The 16,105-nt window shown below is 33.3% G+C and overlaps 13 protein-coding genes across 13 annotated transcripts, besides 25 other annotated features; 9 read left to right on the plus strand and 4 right to left on the minus strand. All coding sequences in view use genetic code 5, as the record gives it.

Moving 5' to 3' along the window:
• On the plus strand, positions 1–1,543 carry gene-GeneID:10094410 (COX1; the record flags this gene model as incomplete). Its single annotated transcript has 1 exon — positions 1–1,543. A coding segment is annotated over one exon (1,543 nt), but the record flags the coding sequence as incomplete, so codon positions are not given.
• Positions 1,536–1,600, plus strand: a tRNA (tRNA-Leu).
• A 4-nt stretch (positions 1,601–1,604) lies between these two features.
• On the plus strand, positions 1,605–2,292 carry gene-GeneID:10094398 (COX2). Its single transcript has one exon. A coding segment is annotated over exon 1 (688 nt).
• Positions 2,293–2,357, plus strand: a tRNA (tRNA-Lys).
• Positions 2,358–2,371: 14 nt separating this feature from the next.
• Positions 2,372–2,434, plus strand: a tRNA (tRNA-Asp).
• Positions 2,435–2,593, plus strand: gene-GeneID:10094408 (ATP8). Its single transcript has one exon. It carries the CDS (start codon positions 2,435–2,437, stop codon positions 2,591–2,593), a length of 159 nt encoding a protein of 52 aa, YP_004123177.1.
• gene-GeneID:10094399 (ATP6) lies at positions 2,594–3,265 on the plus strand. The gene has a single exon. It carries the CDS (start codon positions 2,594–2,596, stop codon positions 3,263–3,265), a length of 672 nt encoding a protein of 223 aa, YP_004123178.1.
• gene-GeneID:10094400 (COX3) lies at positions 3,265–4,055 on the plus strand. The gene has a single exon. A coding segment is annotated over exon 1 (791 nt).
• Positions 4,056–4,121, plus strand: a tRNA (tRNA-Gly).
• Positions 4,122–4,473, plus strand: gene-GeneID:10094401 (ND3). Its single transcript has one exon. A coding segment is annotated over exon 1 (352 nt).
• Positions 4,474–4,536, plus strand: a tRNA (tRNA-Ala).
• Positions 4,537–4,538: 2 nt separating this feature from the next.
• Positions 4,539–4,602, plus strand: a tRNA (tRNA-Arg).
• A 4-nt stretch (positions 4,603–4,606) lies between these two features.
• Positions 4,607–4,672, plus strand: a tRNA (tRNA-Asn).
• Positions 4,673–4,740, plus strand: a tRNA (tRNA-Ser).
• Positions 4,741–4,812, plus strand: a tRNA (tRNA-Glu).
• Positions 4,813–4,819: 7 nt separating this feature from the next.
• Positions 4,820–4,886, minus strand: a tRNA (tRNA-Phe).
• On the minus strand, positions 4,887–6,615 carry gene-GeneID:10094402 (ND5). Its single transcript has one exon. A coding segment is annotated over exon 1 (1,729 nt).
• Positions 6,616–6,680, minus strand: a tRNA (tRNA-His).
• Positions 6,681–8,019, minus strand: gene-GeneID:10094403 (ND4). The gene has a single exon. A coding segment is annotated over exon 1 (1,339 nt).
• Positions 8,013–8,315, minus strand: gene-GeneID:10094404 (ND4L). Its single transcript has one exon. The coding sequence runs from the start codon at positions 8,313–8,315 to the stop codon at positions 8,013–8,015; it is 303 nt and encodes a 100-aa protein (YP_004123183.1).
• A 2-nt stretch (positions 8,316–8,317) lies between these two features.
• Positions 8,318–8,384, plus strand: a tRNA (tRNA-Thr).
• Positions 8,385–8,452, minus strand: a tRNA (tRNA-Pro).
• A 2-nt stretch (positions 8,453–8,454) lies between these two features.
• Positions 8,455–8,970, plus strand: gene-GeneID:10094405 (ND6). The gene has a single exon. The coding sequence runs from the start codon at positions 8,455–8,457 to the stop codon at positions 8,968–8,970; it is 516 nt and encodes a 171-aa protein (YP_004123184.1).
• gene-GeneID:10094406 (CYTB) lies at positions 8,971–10,105 on the plus strand. Its single transcript has one exon. A coding segment is annotated over exon 1 (1,135 nt).
• Positions 10,106–10,173, plus strand: a tRNA (tRNA-Ser).
• Positions 10,174–10,203: 30 nt separating this feature from the next.
• On the minus strand, positions 10,204–11,148 carry gene-GeneID:10094407 (ND1). Its single transcript has one exon. The coding sequence runs from the start codon at positions 11,146–11,148 to the stop codon at positions 10,204–10,206; it is 945 nt and encodes a 314-aa protein (YP_004123186.1).
• A 34-nt stretch (positions 11,149–11,182) lies between these two features.
• Positions 11,183–11,251, minus strand: a tRNA (tRNA-Leu).
• Positions 11,251–12,613, minus strand: an rRNA (l-rRNA).
• Positions 12,597–12,667, minus strand: a tRNA (tRNA-Val).
• Positions 12,668–13,523, minus strand: an rRNA (s-rRNA).
• Positions 13,524–14,699: a sequence feature (control region).
• Positions 14,700–14,765, plus strand: a tRNA (tRNA-Ile).
• Positions 14,763–14,831, minus strand: a tRNA (tRNA-Gln).
• A 9-nt stretch (positions 14,832–14,840) lies between these two features.
• Positions 14,841–14,906, plus strand: a tRNA (tRNA-Met).
• Positions 14,907–15,906, plus strand: gene-GeneID:10094409 (ND2). The gene has a single exon. A coding segment is annotated over exon 1 (1,000 nt).
• Positions 15,907–15,975, plus strand: a tRNA (tRNA-Trp).
• Positions 15,975–16,040, minus strand: a tRNA (tRNA-Cys).
• Positions 16,041–16,105, minus strand: a tRNA (tRNA-Tyr).

Here is a 16,105-nt window from a genome sequence, read left to right on the forward strand (position 1 = left end):
ACGCAACGATGATTTTTTTCAACAAATCATAAAGACATTGGTACCTTATATTTTATTTTCGGAGCATGAGCTGGAATAGTAGGAACTTCTTTAAGACTTATTATTCGAGCAGAGCTAGGTCAACCAGGAAGACTGATTGGAGATGATCAGATCTACAATGTGGTTGTAACAGCCCATGCTTTTGTAATAATTTTCTTTATAGTTATGCCGATTATAATTGGAGGATTCGGAAATTGACTTGTTCCAATTATACTGGGAGCCCCCGATATAGCATTCCCACGGATGAATAACATAAGATTTTGACTTTTACCGCCCTCTCTAACATTACTTCTAGCCAGAGGGATAGTGGAAAGTGGAGTAGGAACTGGCTGAACAGTTTATCCCCCTCTTGCTGGGGCAGTAGCTCACGCCGGCGCGTCAGTAGATTTAGGTATTTTCTCGCTTCACCTTGCCGGTGTGTCATCAATTCTAGGCGCAGTAAACTTCATCACAACAGTAATCAATATACGATCCTCAGGCATAACATTTGATCGAATACCTCTGTTCGTATGATCTGTATTTATTACCGCCATTTTACTACTTCTATCTCTTCCCGTATTGGCCGGGGCCATTACTATACTTCTTACCGATCGTAATTTAAACACATCGTTCTTCGATCCTGTGGGGGGAGGTGACCCAATTCTTTATCAGCATTTGTTCTGGTTCTTCGGACACCCAGAAGTCTATATTCTTATTCTACCAGCGTTCGGCATAATTTCACACATCGTATCACAGGAATCTAACAAGAAAAAACCTTTCGGAGCTTTAGGAATAATTTACGCTATACTATCAATTGGACTACTAGGATTCATAGTATGAGCACATCACATGTTTACAGTAGGGATAGACGTAGACACCCGAGCTTACTTCACTTCAGCAACAATAATTATTGCCGTTCCCACCGGAATTAAAGTATTCAGATGACTAGGTACATTACATGGAGCTCACTTCACATTAACTCCCTCTTTACTCTGATCATTAGGGTTCATTTTCTTATTTACGGTGGGAGGACTAACAGGGATTGTCCTAGCCAATTCATCTATCGATATTATCCTCCATGACACCTACTATGTAGTAGCTCATTTCCACTACGTCCTATCCATAGGAGCTGTATTCGGCATTTTCGCTGGGATTGCACATTGATTCCCCCTATTCACTGGTGTTACTTTAAATCCTAAGTGGTTAAAAATTCAGTTTACAGCGATGTTTATTGGGGTAAATATCACATTTTTCCCTCAACATTTCCTAGGATTAAGGGGAATACCTCGACGTTATTCAGACTATCCAGATGCTTACTCAACTTGAAATGTAATTTCATCGATAGGTTCATCTATATCTCTAGTTGCTGTCTTGCTATTCGTATTTATTATTTGAGAAGGACTAGCCTCCAAACGTCCAATTTTATTTAACTCATTTATACCTACTTCAATTGAATGAATCCATCCATACCCGCCCGCCGATCATAGGTTATATGGAAATTCCTCTTCTAACTGCATTCTAAGATGGCAGAACATATGCGCAGGATTTAAGCTCCTGATATGGAAGTTTCTTCCTTTTAGAACTTAATGGCAACATGAAGACACTTGGGATTTCAAGACAGAGCGTCTCCGCTAATAGAGCAGCTGATTTTTTTCCACGACCACACCATAATTATCCTTATTGTAATTACCTCACTTGTAGGTTACATAATGGCATCGTTACTATTTAATACCCTAACCAATCGATTTTTGTTGGAAAACCAGACGATCGAAATAATTTGAACTATCTTACCAGCAATTATCTTAGTAATCATCGCCCTTCCATCACTTCGGCTCCTTTACCTACTCGATGAAGTCAACTCCCCTAGACTTACCATTAAAACCGTAGGTCATCAGTGGTACTGAAGGTATGAATATTCCGATTTTGCCGAAGTAGAATTCGACTCTTATATGACACCGTCCAACGATCTAGAAAAATTCGGATATCGCCTCCTTGATGTAGATAACCGTATAGTAATCCCCATAGATACGCAAATCCGGGTCCTGGTGACCGCAGCTGACGTGATCCACTCATGAACGGTACCCTCTCTCGGAGTAAAGACAGATGCCGTACCTGGCCGGTTAAATCAAGTAAGATTCGTGGCTTCCCGGCCCGGATTATTCTTCGGTCAATGTTCAGAAATTTGCGGAGCGAATCATAGGTTTATACCGATTGTAGTCGAATCAGTTTCTACTAACTCCTTTCTCTCATGAGTAGCGACTTCAAGCGAAGATTCACCCGATGACTGATGAAAGTGTAGGTCTTTTAAACCTATCATGGTACCTAGATACCTCAGGTGATTTTACATAAAGAGGAAAAATTAGTTAAATAATAATGCAAGTTTGTCAAGCTTGAGTTGTCTTAGGGACATTTTTCTATGCCACAGATAAGACCTCTTATATGATTTAACTTATTTATCATATTTTTGTTTAGTTTAGCTCTTTTCACTGTATTGAATTACTTTATCTTCCCCCCTAAAAAAATTGACGTCTTTCCTGAACAGCCAAAGCAAATCGAAAAAAACTGAAAATGATAAATGGTCTATTCTCCATTTTTGAACCTTCTTCAAAGTTTATCTTCCATTCCTCTGAATTGATTATCAACCTTTATTGGAATTTTATTTTTACCAATATCGTACTGAGCTTCACCTTCCCGATGATTGGTTATCTGGTCAGAATTAATACAAACTCTACATTCGGAATTGAAATCTCTCTTATCAAGTTCACATATTGGAGTAACTTTAATCATAACCTCTCTTTTTAGATTAATTGTGTTCAATAACTCTCTAGGATTATTACCATATATTTTCACAAGATCTAGACATATGGCCATAACTCTCTCGCTAGCCCTTCCAATCTGAGTGACTTTAATGGTCTATGGGTGGTTTAAACACACTCAACATATATTCGCTCACTTGGTCCCCCAGGGGACACCAAGAATCCTCATACCATTTATGGTCGTAATTGAATCAATCAGAAACTTAATTCGACCGTGAACTATAGCAATTCGATTAGCAGCCAATATAATTGCCGGTCATCTTCTTTTAACCCTCTTAAGACAATCCGGACCGCACATAACATCGTCTACTCTACTTTATATCCTCATTATCTCTCAAATCTTGCTTCTTCTTCTTGAATCAGCTGTTGCAGTTATTCAATCCTACGTATTTACCGTCCTAGGAACTCTCTACACAAGAGAAATTAACTAATGTCATCTTCTCACGGATTTCACCCATACCATCTAGTAAACGAAAGGCCATGACCTTTAACAGGATCGATTAGAGCAATAATACTTACTACCGGCTTAGTAAAATGGTTCCAAGAAACTGATATCAGACTTCTTCTATTAGGAGTAATCAGTACTGTTTTAACAATAATTCAATGATGACGGGACGTTACTCGAGAAGCTACTTACCAAGGCTTACATACATCAGTAGTCAGGAAAGGACTACGATGGGGTATAATTTTGTTTATTGCTTCGGAAGTGTTATTTTTTTTCTCCTTCTTTTGAGCCTTCTTTCACAGAAGATTAGCTCCCACGGTAGAAATTGGAACGGCATGGCCTCCTGCCGGGATTCAACCATTTAATCCCTTCCAAATTCCACTTTTAAACACAACAATTCTAATCTCCTCCGGAGCAACAGTAACTTGAGCTCACCACTCTATTATAGAATCTAAGCATTCGGAAGCTATTCAAAGACTCTTTTTAACAATTTTACTAGGTGCTTATTTTACCGCCCTTCAGGCACTAGAGTATTTCGAAGCTACTTTTACTATTGCAGATTCAGTTTATGGTTCTACTTTTTTTGTAGCCACGGGGTTCCATGGACTTCATGTAATTATTGGAACATTATTTTTAAGAGTTTGCTTATATCGACTTTATATATGTCACTTTTCTTGTAGTCACCACTTTGGATTTGAAGCTGCCGCATGATATTGACACTTCGTTGATGTAGTTTGATTATTCCTCTATGTTTGTATCTACTGATGAGGGGGATAAACTTTCTAGTATATTAAGTACCTCCTCCTTCCAAGTGGAAAGTCTAAATAAATTTAGGGAAGTTAATCTTTTTAATTTTATCTATTTCCTTTGTAACCTTAATTATCTCTTTTATTTTATTAACAGTTGCATCAATTATTTCAAAAAAAACAATCATCGATCGAGAAAAAATATCTCCATTTGAATGCGGATTTGATCCTAAAGGATCAGCACGTATTCCCTTCTCTTTAAAATTCTTTTTAATCGCTGTTATTTTCTTAATTTTTGATGTAGAAATTACACTCCTACTTCCTTTGGTCTGCACTATAAATCTATCAAACCTAATTTCGTGATCTTCTACAGGTCTTATCTTTTTATGAATTCTTTTATTGGGACTCTATTTAGAATGACACTCCGGAGCTCTTGAGTGATCTCAATGGGGTTATAGTCAACAATGATATGTAACTTGCACTTACAAGGTGTTATATTTAACTAACCTCATAAATTAGAAAGCGAAGATTTGCTCTTAGTTTCGACCTAAGCCTTGGTTCTGTAGACCTCTAATTACCTTTTGGTAGAAGCCAAAGAGAGGCTTATCACTGTTAATGATTTCACTGAAATTTATTTTCCTACCAAGGAAGCATTTGTGGAATGAAAAAAGCTTCTAACTTATTTTCAAAGCGGTTCAACTCCGTTTATGCATCTTTTTTTATAGTGTAATCTTTTAACACATTACATTTTCAATGTAAAGATGAAGATCAATTTCTTCTAAAAATACAGTGACCACCCGCAGGTAAACTAAACCTCTTTTGCAGCTTCAATGCAATATTCTAAATGTAAATTATACGAGTAATAGAGTATAATTAAAAAAATAATAACTCAGAAGAACAAAGTCTTCATAAAAACTTTAAAGGTTTTATCTTGTGTAATTTCAACATAAGCAGAACCTTGTATTAAAACACTATAACCGCCTTGTCCTCCTAAGTATTCTAGTCAACCTCCGTCGAAGTTTTTTTTTAGCTTCCTACCAACTTTTAGCGTTAATCTAGAAGGTAAAAATCCTGATAAATGTGGCAAAAATCATATTGAACCAGCAAACCTAGTGATAGAGAAAAAGTCGATCGATTTTAAGTTATAATTTATATTCATAAAATTAAATATATACCCCAAAACTCCCCCTAGCAATCTAACCGCTAGTGCTAAAACTTTTAGAAAAAACCTTAAACAAATTATATATCTCTCAGGGAATAATAATCAAGACAAAACCGACCCCATTACTACAGCACCTGTCGCCAATATTAATCTAGGATTTGTCATCGTTGTTGAAGAATCCCTAATTGAAATAAAAGAACTAATATTTGGGTCACCCCTAATGATGTAAAATACAAGGCGAAAAGTATAACATACAGTTAAACCGGTGGCCAAAACATATAACACAAAAGCAACCATATTAATATTCCTCATAAAAGCTACCTCAAGAATTAAGTCCTTCGAATAAAAACCCGACATAAACGGCATTCCACAAAGAGCTAAATTAGATAAAGTCATAAGCGAAGAAGTCAAAGGCATACTATAAATTAAGCTACCCATACGACGAATATCTTGACACTCTTTTATTCTATGAATAATCATGCCGGCACATATAAAGAGCAAAGCTTTAAATAAAGCATGAGTCAATAGATGAAAAAAGGCCAAATCGGGCAATCCTAAAGATAAAATACTTATTATCACTCCCAATTGCCTGAGAGTAGAAAGAGCAATAATCTTTTTTAAATCATATTCAAAGTTAGCCCCTAATCCAGCCATAAATATGGTAAGACAAGAAATCAATAACAAAAGGGTAGAGACAGAAGACTCCATTAAAGCAGGACTAAACCGGATTAACAAATAAACTCCTGCCGTGACTAATGTCGACGAATGAACTAAAGCAGACACAGGAGTAGGTGCAGCCATCGCTGCAGGAAGCCAAGCTGAAAATGGAATTTGAGCACTTTTAGTCATCCCAGCCACCATGACCAACATAATTATTAATAATATATTTTGATGCCCAATCTCAGATGAATACAACATAAAGTTTCACCCCCCAAACTTACATATTAAGCCAATTCTTATCAACACAGCAACATCTCCTACACGATTTGATAACACAGTAATTATTCCTGAATTAGAAGATTTCTCATTCTGATAGTAGATAACTAAACAATACGAAACCAAACCTAAACCATCCCAACCGAGAAGAATTCTGATTAAATTAGGCCTCACAATTATTAAAATCATAGAACAAACAAAGAGAATAACTAAATATATGAACCGATTAAAATTTTTATCATCTTTTATATACTCACCCCTATAATATAAAATCATGGAAGAAATAAAAAGGACAAAACCGGAAAATATCATAGACATTCAATCAAAAATAATCGTTATCACTAAGGGACAACCATTCAAAAGACAAAATTCCCATTCGACTAAAAAAGCAATATTGGAAAACAAAAGAAACAGAGCTGAAGTTAAAGAACAAGCTGACAACACTCCAAGAAACACAAACCTACTTAAATTTATAGGTATTTTAAAAATCATGATTTAAGATAAATAATTTATATTTTTGGATCCACAAACCAACGTTTTCTTTAAACTACTTAAATAAGGTATAAAAGTCAAAGTTCTGATTTTAACAATCAAAACATTTAAAGGGAGTCAGTGAAGCAATAAAATTAAAAATTCTCGAATTTTGCCCGGACTGCAAGAAAATAATAAACTATAAAATAAACCATGCTGTCTAATTCTGTATATATAGATAGTATATCTAGCCCTCAAGAATAAAAGCATACCTAAACCAATCATAGTCACTTTTCTTCATCCGATTAAGCTGCATAAAATTTGAACCTCCCCAGCAAAGTTTAAAGTCGGAGGAGCTCCCATATTTCCAATCCTTAGAACAAATCACCACAACCCCATACTTGGCATGAACCTCAATAAACCTTTTCCGATTAATATCCTGCGGGTTCCAATTCGCTCATAGACCATATTAGCCAAGCAAAATAAACCAGATGAACATAAACCATGACCAACCATAACCACAAGAGAACCGGTTATACCTCATCATCTTGACGTTATAAGACCGCCTAAAACCATTCCCATGTGAGCTACAGAAAAATAAGCAATTAAAGATTTAATATCCACTTCTCGCAAACATATAAGTCTAACTAAAACTCCCCCTACAATTCCTAAACTAACTCATAATCAGACAAACCTTTTATTAATAAAAGAAAATAAAGGTAGTATTCGGATAATACCATAACCTCCCAGTTTTAATAAAACACCAGCAAGAATTATGGAACCGGCCACTGGAGCTTCTACATGAGCTTTAGGCAATCAAATATGAAATAAATATATGGGAAGTTTAACTAAGAAGGCAAATACTGAAGAAATGTATCATAGTATAGACTCAAAGTTTAAATCCATAATTTTATAAGGTATCCCGATAGTCAGACTTCCTCCCACACTATATAACATAAAAATACAAATTAACAAAGGAAGTGAAGCAAACAACGTATAAAACAACATGTAAAGACCAGCCTGAACACGTTCAGGCTGATACCCCCACCCCAAAATTAAAATCAGAGTTGGAATTAAACTTTTTTCAAATTTAATATAAAAAAACAAATAATTTATTACAGAAAAAGTCAATAGTAAACAAATCAATAAAAATAAATTGAATAAGAGAAAACCCTTCCTAAAGTACTCATTTTTTTTCACTTTTTGCCTTGAACAGACCCTTAAACCAACTACTCAAAACCTCAACAAAATCAAAGCAAAACTTAAATAGTTTATACCCATCATATACCCAAGCTTGTAAAGAAAAAAATCATGGGTACATTTTAAAAAAAAAAGAAAAGACAAAACAAACAAAAAGAATTGCACTACTTCTCACATTCCCGCAAATATTATTAATACAGCCGTAGCAATTAAAAGCTTTAACATTGTAAAGAATTAAATCTATTAAAATAATCATTTCCATGAGTCCGGACTACAGAAACCAAAATTGATAACCCCAAAGCCCCCTCACATGCCACTATTCCTAGAAAAAACAGCAAAAAAAATGACTCATAACCCTGGCAAGATAATCCACAGGTTAAGACAAAAAACACTCCTAATATTACAAACTCCAATCTCAATAATGTATTCAAAAGATGCTTTCGTTTAGAACAAAATACCCATATTCCACAAAGCACCATAATACTTGGCACCAGTCAATATATAAAATTTAAGATTATCATTAGTTTTGATAGTTTATATGAAAACTTTGGTCTTGTAAACCAAAAAAGAATATTAAAATTCTCAAAGCATCAGGAAAAAAGTGTTAAACCCTATCTTTAATCCCCAAAATTAATATTTTAAATTAAACTATTTCCTGATATTATTATTTTTTTTATACCTATTATCTTTTTCTTATCAATTTTATTCACTCGATTGGTTCACCCATTAGCTGCAGGGATTATTCTCCTTATTCAGACGTCTTTAATTTCCCTCTCGACCGGACTAATTTCTTCATCATTTTGATTTTCGTATATTCTATTTTTAGTTTTCTTAGGAGGAATGTTAGTTTTATTTATTTACGTTGCCTCATTAGCCTCAAATGAATCCTTTAGGACATCTTTCTTTTATGCAGGACTTATTTTAGGAGTTTCTCTATTATTATCAACAATTTTCTTTTTTAGAGACACTCTTTTTTCTTTCCAACCAGTATCAATACAACACTCTTTCCAATTTACCAAAAATGCATTAGATTATTCGTCCGATTTAACATTACTCATTTATAATTTCCCAGTAATAAAAATAACTATTGTAGTAATTTTGTATCTACTTTTTACACTTATTGTCGTAGTAGAAGTAACATCAGTTTTTTTAGGAGCTTTACGTCTATCAAAATAAATGACAACACCAATTCGGAAAACGCATCCACTATTCAAAATTATGAATGGAGCTATAGTTGACATACCTATTCCAAGAAATATTTCAACACTTTGAAATTTTGGTTCTCTATTAGGTCTTTGTTTATCAGTTCAAATTCTCACAGGAATTTTTCTCGCAATACATTATACAGCAGATATTAATTTAGCTTTCTCCAGAGTCGCTCACATTTGTCGCGACGTCAATTATGGCTGACTTTTGCGAACAATGCACGCTAACGGGGCATCATTTTTCTTTATCTGCCTTTACATGCATATTGGCCGAGGAATTTACTATGGATCTTTTTTATTTATTGAAGTATGGATAATTGGAGTTTTTATCTTATTCGCCACCATAGCAACTGCTTTCTTGGGATACGTTCTACCTTGAGGCCAAATATCTTTTTGAGGAGCCACTGTAATTACAAATTTATTCTCAGCTATTCCTTACGTAGGCACTGACTTAGTGCAATGAATTTGAGGAGGTTTTTCTGTAAGCAACGCCACCCTAACACGATTCTTTACCCTTCATTTTTTATTACCCTTCGTAGTTATAGCACTCTCTGGCATTCACATTGTTTTCTTACATCAAAGAGGGTCAGGGAATCCATTAGGTATTTCAAGCCAACCTGATAAAGTTCCCTTCCATCCCTATTTTTCCTTTAAAGATCTAGTTGGGTTTATTGTTCTACTCACATTATTAGTTATGATTACTCTACTAGACCCATATCTCTTAGGAGATCCCGACAATTTTATCCCAGCTAATCCCATGTCCACCCCAGCACATATTCAACCTGAATGATACTTCTTATTTGCCTATGCAATTTTACGTTCTATCCCTAATAAAATGGGAGGAGTTATTGCCCTAGTTTTATCAGTTGCCATTATTATAATTTTACCAGCAACACATTGTTCAAAATTCCGAAGATTAGCATTTTACCCATTAAGTCAATTTTTATTCTGATCTTTGGTATCAATCTTAGTCTTACTAACATGAATCGGGGCCCGGCCAGTAGAGGATCCTTATATCTTAACGGGTCAAATCCTAACAGTCCTATATTTCTCCTACTTCGTAATTAATCCTATTTCCATATATTTATGAGACTCCCTATTAGATTGATTAATTAGTTTATGAAAAACCAGCGTTTTGAAAACGCTTAAAAAGAGACATTACTCTTATTAGTCGAGTTATGTAATATATTATATTCATTATCACTTAAAGGATAAATAAACAGTAACATAAAGATTTAAACCCCATAAAAAAAATTAAATAATTTAATGACACCGGTAAAAAACTCTTTCATGCCAAGTACATAAGTTTGTCATAACGAAACCGAGGAAGTGTCCCACGAACCCAAATAAAAATAAAAGCTACGCCGACCAATTTTAAATAGAAATAAAAACTAAAAAGATTACCACCTAAGAATATTAGTCTAAATAATATTCTTATAAACAAAATCCTTCTATACTCTGATATAAAAATGAGAGCAAAACCTCCCCCTCTATACTCAGTATTAAATCCTGAAACCAGCTCTGATTCTCCTTCGGCAAAATCGAAAGGAGTTCGGTTAGTTTCAGCTAAACAAGACGCTAGTCACACTCCACTCAAAGGCAAAGTAATTCATAAAAATCAAATTTTCTCTTGGTATAATCTAAATAGTTCTAGGTTAAACCTTTCAGTTAAAAATAGAAACCTCAACAGAACCAAAGCAAGACTGACCTCATAAGAAATAGTTTGAGCTACAGCACGTAAACTCCCCAGCAACGAATATTTTCTATTAGAAGACCAACCTGCCCTTATAACAGGATAGACTCCTAATCTTAAGCAACACAAAAAAAATAAAGCCCCTATATAAAAATTTATTATTCCTAAATCATAGGGCATAACTGACCACCCAACCAAAGAAACAGTCAAACTAAACACAGGAGACAAATAATATACAAAAAAATTAGACAAAACTGGAGAGGTTTGCTCTTTGGAAAACAACTTCACAGCATCGGAAAATGGTTGCAAAATCCCAGCAATCCCAACATTGGTCGGCCCTTTACGAATCTGCACATACCCCAGAACTTTACGCTCCAACAAAGTTACAAATGCCACAGCAACTAGTACGCAAATAATTACTAACAAATATTTTAAAGAAGAAACAATAAAAATAATTAACTAAACCTATTTAAAAATAAACAAGCTAGCATATTACCTATAGACATTAAATTCTATATAATTAGATCCTAAATCTAATGCATAATTCTGCCAAAGTAATATTCCACATTAAAAAATTATTTCAATTCTTAAATCCTTTCGTACTAAAAGAATTACATTTCTTATAGGAGATAGAAACCGACCTGGCTCACGCCGGTCTGAACTCAAATCATGTAAAGATTTAAAGGTCGAACAGACCTCCTTCAATAGCCCCTACGCCATCAAGGATCTTTAATTCAACATCGAGGTCGCAAACCATTTTTTCGATATGGACTCTCAAAAAAGATTACGCTGTTATCCCTAAAGTAACTTAGTCTGATTTCTCCAACAGAGGATCAATACAATTTACACATTAAAAATAATTAAATTTATAAACAAAGCAGTTACTTATTATACTCCTGTCGCCCCAACAAAATATTTTAACTTAATAACACTAAATTTGCAACTAATCTTTAAAATTTATTAGTTAAAGTATAAAGATTTATAGGGTCTTATCGTCCCCCTATACTATTTAAGCCTTTTCACTTAAATGTAAAGTTCAAAGTTTGCAATAGAGACAGTTAATTTCTTGTTCAACCGTTCATACCAGTCCCCAATTAAAGGACAAATTATTATGCTACCTTAGCACGGTCATACTACCGCGGCCGTTAAATTTAAACATCACTGGGCAGGCTAGACTTTATATAAACTTTCATAAAGACATGTTTTTGATAAACAGGCAGAAATTATTTTGCCGAGTTCCTTTATTGCATCCTCAATTTGTTAACAAAGTGCAATTTTTATTTTATTTAATCAATTTCCTAACAAAGACAATTATACTAATAAGATCATTATTCCCAATAACATAACATTTATTATCAAAATTTCATACTAACAAACAAAAATCATATAAATATCAACTATTAAAAAATTTTAGTTAAAACACTTTATTAACATAGCTACTTCTAAGCTTAGTTAAAATAAAATTCAGTTATATAACTTTTATGTTCAATTATCTAACTAGAAGCTTTTCCCTCCAGTTATTTACCTGAGTTAATTTTATTATACTCAGACAAAATTAAATTTTTTTCTGAAATAACCAGATATTAAAAGACTCGACTAATATTTCACCACTAAAAAATTATTGAGAACTTATTTTCGACTAAGACAATTTTAATTTTTTAGCTATTCTTTTTTCGGGATACCTAATTTAACTAGAAAATTTAAATCTTCCCTGATACAAAAGGTACAAAACTTTATATCTTCTTTTTCAAAATTAAATTTTTCATTATATTTAAACTTTCCCTCACGGTACTTTTAAACTATAGTCTCAATCTAAATTTACCATACTAATCAGTCAACTATTAAAAATTATTTTTCTTAACAAATCAAAAATCTTATTCTAAACCTTCCAAACAAGTTTACATTTAAAACAAATCGAATCGCACGAATATCTTTTCAACGTAAGTGAAACGCTTAACTAAAAAGCTTTGCTTTACTTCTAGGTGCACTTTCCAGTACACCCACTATGTTACGACTTATCTCATTTGATTTAATGAAAGCGACGGGCAATATGTACACACTTTAGAGCTAATACCATTTTACCTTATTAAAGTTAAAATTACAATTGAATCCATCTTCATATACTCATCCTGAATATAATCCGCTTAACGTCAAAAACCATTGTAACCCATTTTTACTTGTCCATTTGCAGCACCTTGATCTAATTTACTCGGTTAGGAACCAATTTCAATAATTAATCAATAAAAATTATCTGTAATGAAGGTATACTAGCTATACAAGAACAAGAAAGATTCTACGTGGTTTATCGTTTATAAAACAGGTTCCTCCAACTAGACTAAAGTACCGCCAGGTTCTTTGAATTTAAAATTAATTTATTACTAATACTCAAGTCTTACACTATTTGCTCCTATTAGAGTAGCAGGGTATCTAATCCTGGTTCTTACCTAAATTTTCTAGGCTTCAATTTAAGTTTGATATAATTTGCACTCAATTTTTTGAATCAATAAACAAATTTCACTTATTATTATATTGAACACACAATTTTTATCTAACTTATCTTATTTAACCTCACACTTATGCACCTTCACTAGGACATCGAGTTTAACCGCGGCTGCTGGCACAAGTTTTAACCTGACCTAAATAGGCTTTGCTTAATCCACACTTATCTGATCAATTAAATTTTTAATACTGCACTTCTAAAAATTATAGCTTATGCTACCGTTTTATTAAACCCTTTCATATTTAATGAACAACGTTATAAATTACGAACTAAAATTTGCATGTATTTTCCAAGCCAATTAATAAAGGTAATAGCAAGAATCAAACTATAGCATATGTAATCCATATCACTTAATTAACTATCTTTTAAACTTAGACGATAGTATTTTTATAAGAATTTTTTATATTTAAGCATAAATATTAAAAAAGTTAATTGTTATAAATCTTTGGATTACCAAATAATCAATGGCTCCCCAATAACCTAACAGAAAATCCCATTCTTACTATTTATAACAATAATTCAAATCTAGCCGATAATCCAAACATTTATCTTTATTAAATATATATACATTTAAATAAATGTAATTAAATATTTCACAATATATAAAGAGTCAAATTTTATACAACAATACAAAAAAATATAAAACTAAAGTATATCTTATGGTCATTTCTATAAAGTAATGAGTGGAATTATAAGAAACCCTTCAGTCCGGTCTGGTCCCACCCACAAATCGCTATATTCGAGATGGCTTCCAGACAGCCCCCTACTTTTGCTTGAGAGAAAGTAGCAGGGGCTGTTCCTGGAAGCCCATCCACATATACCAGTTATAAATTTTTATAAACATTTTAGGTGTATATAAATGCTATTAAGTAATAACAAAACAGGCATTCCGTTAATAACGAATTCATATGTATATATATATACAAATATACGTGTGCGTGCGTAACGATCCCATATCAATTTAATTAACTATAATTTTTCTAACTTTCTTGGCCGCCCCCCCCCCCAAATTTCTTAATTTTAAACAACTTATTCTAAAAATTTTTTTTTAAATTAGGCTTCCCATTCCAATTCAAATTAAAAAAGAGGCCCGAAAAAAGGTTTGTTTTGAAAGGAAAAATAAGGGAGGTTGACCCGCCCATATTACAAGTAAGGGACTTACCCCAATTCCAAAAAAATCAAAAATTCTTAAGCTCTTTACCCTAACTCAAATCCCAAAAAAAAAAAATAAGCCAAGTTTAAACTAAGGGGCCCAACCCCCCCCCAGGGAAATTTTCCCCCTTTTTAAGTTCCAACCTCAAAAAAAATTTTGTTTAAATTTTTTTTTATCCCAGGAAAAATCTAGCCTTTCTTCCAACCCCGATAAAACCCGGAACGGGCCGAATGCAAGTTTATTATCAAAATTTTTTAAATAGAGGGGCCCCCCCCCCCCCCAAATTTCTTAATTTTATACAACTTATTCTATAAATTTATTTATAAATTAGGCTTCACATTCCAATTCATATTAAATATGATGCCTGACAAAAGGTTTGTTTTGATAGGACAAGTAATGTAGGTTGACCTGCTCATATTACAAGTAATGGACTTACACCAATTCCAAGAATATCAAAAATTCTTATGCTCTTTACACTAACTCATATCCTAGTATAAAAAGATAAGCTAAGTTTAAGCTAATGGGCTCATACCCCATCCATGTGAATTTTCACTCTTTTTTATGTTACTATCCTCACAAAAAGTTTTGTTCAGATTTCTTCTTATCACAGGGACAATCCTAGCCCTATCTTCCAACTCCTGATTAATAGCCTGAATTGGATTAGAACTAAATTTAATATCATTCATCCCCATCCTAACTAGAGGAAAAGACAAATTCTCTTGCGAAGCAGCACTCAAGTATTTTCTAATCCAAGCTATCGGATCAGCTCTTATTATCTTCGCAGCGCCTATCTCAATCAACTCAGAAATATTTTATTCCACCATTTTATTTGCTTTAATTCTGAAATTAGGAGCAAGGCCATTCCATTTCTGACTTCCTGCCGTAATAGAGGGTTTGAATTGAATTCAAGCAATCATCTTAATGACTGTTCAAAAAGTAGCTCCCATATTTCTAATTTGCCATATTGCTACAAATCCATTAATTTCTTATATTATAATTTTATGTGCTATATTATCAGCCATAATTGGATCAGTAGGAGGTCTAAACCAAACTTCGCTACGAAAAATGCTAGCATTTTCTTCCTTAAATCATATTGGATGAATACTGACTGCCCTTACAATTAGAGAATCCTCTTGACTCATATATTTTTTATTCTACTGCATTATTTCAATATCGATTTGTCTCTTATTTAACTTCCAACAAACGTTCTACCTACCCCAATTATTTATAAATAAAAACTTAACCCCATATACAAATCTAGTAAACTCTTTTTCATTACTCTCGCTGGGAGGATTGCCTCCATTCACAGGATTTATTCCTAAATGAATTATAATTGAATCAATAACTATGGCAAAAATATTTTTGCCTGCTCTAATTTTAATTGCATCTTCCCTGATTACACTTTATTTCTACTTACGAATAGCTGTTAGCTACTTATTATTAATTTCCTTTAAGACAAAGCTAAGATTAAGTTTATCGCCCGATGTTAGATCTCTAAGCCCTATATTTATTTCAATCAATTTATTTATATTGCTCATTCCATCAATCTTCATTTTGATTTAAGATTTTAAGTTATTCAAACTAACGTCCTTCAAAGACGTAAAAAAAAGATAAACTCTTTTAAATCTTAAGCTCGAGTATACGCTTACATCTCCAGATTTGCAATCTGGTATTCTAAAATTAAACTACCGAACCTGATGAGAAAGAATAATCTTGTTAATAGATTTACAATCTATCGCTTATAACTCAGCCATCACATC

The sequence above is a fragment of the mitochondrial genome of Panulirus ornatus (assembly GCF_036320965.1).
Source record: "Panulirus ornatus mitochondrion, complete genome".
NCBI lineage: Eukaryota > Metazoa > Arthropoda > Malacostraca > Decapoda > Palinuridae > Panulirus > Panulirus ornatus.